The following is a 4,938-nucleotide window of genomic DNA, read 5'->3' as shown; positions in this document are numbered from 1 at the left end:
GGAAAACATATTTATAAACTTGGTTTAGGAAAATGGAGCAAACACATGTTGCCTTTTGTGGTAAGGGCAGGATGATTAAGAGGGCAAAACCAAGGGTTCAGAGAGGGAAGCCAAGAACCCCAGAGAAGTATTCCCAGGTCTTGAGACCTAATCAAGGAACTTGCAACATTTGCCTGACTGGCTTTCAGAATTGCCTTGGACCACTGACCGCTTTGCACCTCCTGTTTCCCCCTTTTTGAACAAGAATATCTGGAGCAGTTATCCTGGGTCTGCTTTACCATCGTGTTTTGAGTGTGAAGGGGCAGATAACCCCTCTTTAGTTTCACAGATCAGAGGAACGGCACTTACGGAGCTAAACTTACTAACCTGAGGAGCCTCTCCTACCCAGACCTGACTCAGATGGTGAGATTGTGGACTTGAAGCTAGTGCAGTAATGGGATGAGACACTGGGGGCCACTGAGGAGTAGGATGAATGTGTTCTACATGTGGGAGGAATATAAAAAAATTTGTGGCCAGAGGGCAGACTGTAGTGATTTCAAAGCTATGCCTATAGATTCTTCTTCTTTAGAGGTGAAGCTTAATTCCTCCCCTCTTGAGTGTGGGATGAATTTAATGACTCAATTCTAATGAATACAATATGGCAGAAGTCATGATATATCATATCCAAGATCAGGTTATAAAGAGGTGAGTGTTCACTCTCACTCTCTCTCTCTTTCTCTCTCCCCCTGGCTTTCTCTCTATCATCAGTCACTCTAGGAAAGCCAGCTGCCATGACGTAAGGATACTCAGGCCACCAATGGACAGCCCAGGGAGGAGGCATGAAGGTGTGCCAGCCATTGTGTCAGTCACCTTATAAGCAGATTTTCTGAGACCTGCTAACGGCCATGTGAGTGACCTTGGATGTGGGTTGTCACCAGTCAAGCCTTGAGATGACTGCAGCCATGACCCACAGCTTGATTACAACCCATGGGAGACACTGAGCTAGGAAAACCCAGCTGAAATGCCTCCAGACCCCTGACCCACAGCGACTGTGAGATAATCAGTGTTTGTTGCCTTGATCCACGAAGTTGGTGATAATTTGTTTCTCGACAACAGATAACTAATACAGACCCGGAAGCGGATCGCCTCAGTGAAGGTCACATTGCAGCACTATTGATTTCTAAAGACTCATGTTACGTGACGAAGCAGCTCAGAAGAGGAAAGAAAAGGAGCCAGGCATGGCTCTTCCTCAGGGACACTTGACTTTTAGGGATGTGGCTATAGAATTCTCTTTGGAGGAGTGGAAATGCCTGGACCCTGCGCAGAGGGCTTTATACAGGGCCGTGATGTTGGAGAACTATAGGAACCTGCATTCTGTGGATATCTCTTCCAAATGCATGATGAAGAAGTTCTCGTCAACAGGGCAAGGCAATACAGAAGTGTTCCACATGGGGACATTGGAAAGACATGAAAGTCATCACATTGGAGATTTTTGCTTCCAGGAAATTGGGAAAGATATTCATGACTTTGAGTTTCAGTGGCAAGAAGATGAAAGAAATAGCACAGACAGATGTGATCGAAGGCACGCTGGAAACAAGCCTATTAAAGATCAGCTTGGATTAAGCTTTCGTTCACATCCTCCTAAACTCCACATATTTCAGACCAAAGGGAAAGTTGGTAATCAAGTTGAGAAGTCTATCAACGATACTTCCTCGGTTCCAACGTCCCAAAGAATTTCTTCTAGGCCCAAAATCCATATTTCTAATAACTATGAAAATAATTTCCTCCATTCGTCAGTACTCACACAAAAACAGGGAGTACACATGAGAGAAAAATGTTTCCAATATAATGAGAGTGTCAAAGCCTTTAATTGTAGCTCACTCGTAAGGAAACAGCAGATAATCCATTTAGGAGGGAAACAATATAAATGTGATGTATGTGGCAAGGTCTTTAATCAGAAGTGATACCTTGCATGCCATCATAGATGTCACACTGGCAAAAAACCTTACAAGTGGTAAGGTTTTTAATCAACAGTCAAACCTTACAAGTCATCATAGACTTCATACTGGAGAGAAACCTTACAAATGTGAAGAATGTGACAAAATTTTTAGTCACAAATCAAATCTTAAAAGACATAGGAGAATTCATACTGGAGAGAAACCATACAAATGTAGGACTTGTGACCATGCTTTCAGGCGTGATTCACACCTGGTACAACATACTAGAATTCACACTGGAGAGAAACCTTACAAGTGTAATGAATGTGGCAAAGCCTTTAGTGGGCAGTCAACACTTATTCACCATCAAGCAATCCATGGTGTAGGGAAACTTTATAAATGTAATGACTGTCACAAAGTCTTCAGTAATGCTACAACCATTGCAAATCATTGGAGAATCCATAATGAAGAGAGATCTTACAAGTGTAATAAATGTGGCAGATTTTTTAGACGTTGTTCATATCTTGCAGTTCATTAGCGAACTCATACTGGAGAGAAAACTTACAAGTGTCATGAGTGTGGCAAGACCTTCACTCAGACATCATCCCTTGTATGCCATCGTAGACTTCATATTGGAGAGAAACCTTACAAGTGTAATGAGTGTGGTAAGACCTTCTGTCACAATTCAGCCCTTGTAATTCATAAAGCAATTCATACCAGAGAGAAACCTTACAAGTGTAATGAATGTGGCAAGGTTTTTAATCAACAGGCAACCCTTGCACATCATCATAGACTTCATACTGGAGAGAAACCTTATAAATGTGAAGAATGTGACAAAGTTTTCGGTCGCAAATCACACCTTGAAACACATAAGAGAATTCATACTGGAGAGAAACCTTACAAGTGTAATGAGTGTGGCAAAGCCTTTAGTGGGCAGTCAACACCATCAAGCAATCCGTGGTATAGGGAAACTTTACAAATGTAATGATTGTCACAAAGTCTTCAGTAACACTACAACCATTGCAAATAATTGTAAAATTCATAATGAAGAGAGATCTTACAAGTGTAATAAATGTGGCAGATTTGTCAGACATCATTCAAATCTTGCAGTTCATCAGCAAACTTATACTGGAGAGAAACCTTACCAGTGTAATGAGTGTGGCAAGACCTTCAGTCAGACATCATCCCTTGTATGCCATCGTAGACTTCATACTGGAGAGAAACCTTACAAATGTGAAGAATGTGACAAAGTTTTCAGTCACAAATCACACCTGGAAACACATAAGAGGATTCATACTGGAGAGAAACCTTACAAATGTGAAGAATGTGACAAAGTTTTCAGTCGCAAATCAAACCTTGAAAAACATAGGAGAATTCGTTTTGGAGACAAACCATACAAATGTAAGGTTTGTGACAAGGCTTTCAGGCATGATTCACACCTGGCACAACATACTAGAATTCACACTGGAGAGAAACCTTACAAGTGTAATGAGTGTGGCAAAGCCTTTAGTGGGCAGTCAACACTTATTCACCATCAAGCAATCCCTGGTATAGGGAAACTTTACTAATGTAATGATTGTCACAAAGTCTTCAGTAACACTACAACCATTGCAAATCACTGGAGAATCCATAATGGAGAGAGATCTTACAAGTGTAATAAATGTGGCAGATTTTTCAGACATCGTTCAAATCTTGCAGTTCATCAGTGAACTCATACTGGACAGAAACCTTACAAATGTGATGATTGTGGCGAGGTCTTCAGTCAAGCTTCATCTTATGCTAAACATAGGAGAATTCATACAGGAGAAAAACCTCACAAGTGTGATAATTGTGGCAAAGCCTTTAATTCACATTCACACCTCATTAGACATCAGAGAATCCATATTGGACAGAAATCTTACAAATGTCATAGCAAGGTCTTCAGTCAGAAGTCACTCCTTGCGGAACAGCAGAAAATTCATTTTTGAGATACTTATTCCAAATGCAATGAGTATAGCAAACCATCAAGCATTAATTGACATTAGAGTCAATTCAGCATTGACTTGAGTTTGAGTTGACTTGACATTGAGTTCAAGCATTAATTGACATTAAAGTGTTTATGTTAAGAGGATTGGGCTGGGCAGGGTGGCTCATGCTTGTAATCCCGGCACTTTGGGAGGTCAAGACGGATAGATCACTTAAGGTCAGGAGTTTGAGACCAGCCTGGCCAACAGACATGAGCCACTTTTCCCAGCCTGTTTTTTGTTTCTTTATCAAAAACTGATAGGGATTTTTATGGGTATTGTGTTGAATCTAAATCACATTGGGTTATATAATCATTTAACAATATTAATTTTTCCAATCCATCAATAGGGGTTGTATCTCTATTTTATATATGTTTTTAATAATTTTGATCAATGTTTGTAGATTTTAAGGTACAAACTTATCGCCTTTTTACGTTTATTCCTAAGTATTTCTTACTGTAAGTTCTCTAGCAAATGGAAGTGTTTTCTTAATTTTCTTTTAAAATTGTTTAATGTATGGAAATTTAACTAATTTCTGGTGCTGATACTGTATTCTGCAAATACACCGAATGTGTTTATTAGTTCCAGCAGTATTTTGGTTGACTTTTGTGATTTTCTACACAGCAGAACATACAATCTACAAACACAATTTTAGTTATTTCTTTCTGAAAAAAAAACTAATACAGATGTCTATCCCGAAACTTGCCATTTTTTGATCCTTATGTTTTGGGATCCTTCTCACTACCACTGACCAACTTTTCATATCCTGAAGATATGAAGCAATGAAAATAAGAGAATTCAAGACAGGTTAAAAAAAAATATGCCGGGCGCGGTGGCTCACGCCTATAATCCCAGCACTTTGGGAGGCTGAGGTGGGCGGATCATGAGGTCAAGAGATCGAGACCATCCTGGCTAACATGGTGAAACCCTGTCTCTACTAAAAATACAAAAAATTAGCTGGGTGTGGTGGCGGGCGCCTGTAGTCCCAGCTATTCGGGATGCTGAGGCAGGAGAATGGC

At 40.3% G+C, this 4,938-nt stretch overlaps 1 protein-coding gene across 1 annotated transcript in view; it reads left to right on the top strand.

The window, feature by feature from the left end:
* ZNF860 (zinc finger protein 860) overlaps positions 1 to 4,590 on the top strand; it is an 11,479-nt gene extending 6,889 nt beyond the window's left edge. The window contains 3 exon segments of the mRNA XM_011985440.1: positions 748 to 1,990; positions 1,992 to 2,838; positions 3,671 to 4,590. Of these exon segments, the coding sequence (XP_011840830.1) occupies positions 1,170 to 1,990; positions 1,992 to 2,838; positions 3,671 to 3,883 (1,881 nt within the window). The 5' untranslated portion in view covers positions 748 to 1,169 and the 3' untranslated portion in view covers positions 3,884 to 4,590.
* Positions 4,591 to 4,938: the final 348 nt, after the last annotated feature.

The sequence above is a fragment of the Mandrillus leucophaeus genome, unplaced genomic scaffold (genome assembly GCF_000951045.1).
Source record: "Mandrillus leucophaeus isolate KB7577 unplaced genomic scaffold, Mleu.le_1.0 Scaffold107, whole genome shotgun sequence".
Lineage (NCBI taxonomy): Eukaryota > Metazoa > Chordata > Mammalia > Primates > Cercopithecidae > Mandrillus > Mandrillus leucophaeus.
Note: the sequence above shows the minus strand (reverse complement) of the source record. Positions and strands in the feature narration are given on the sequence as shown.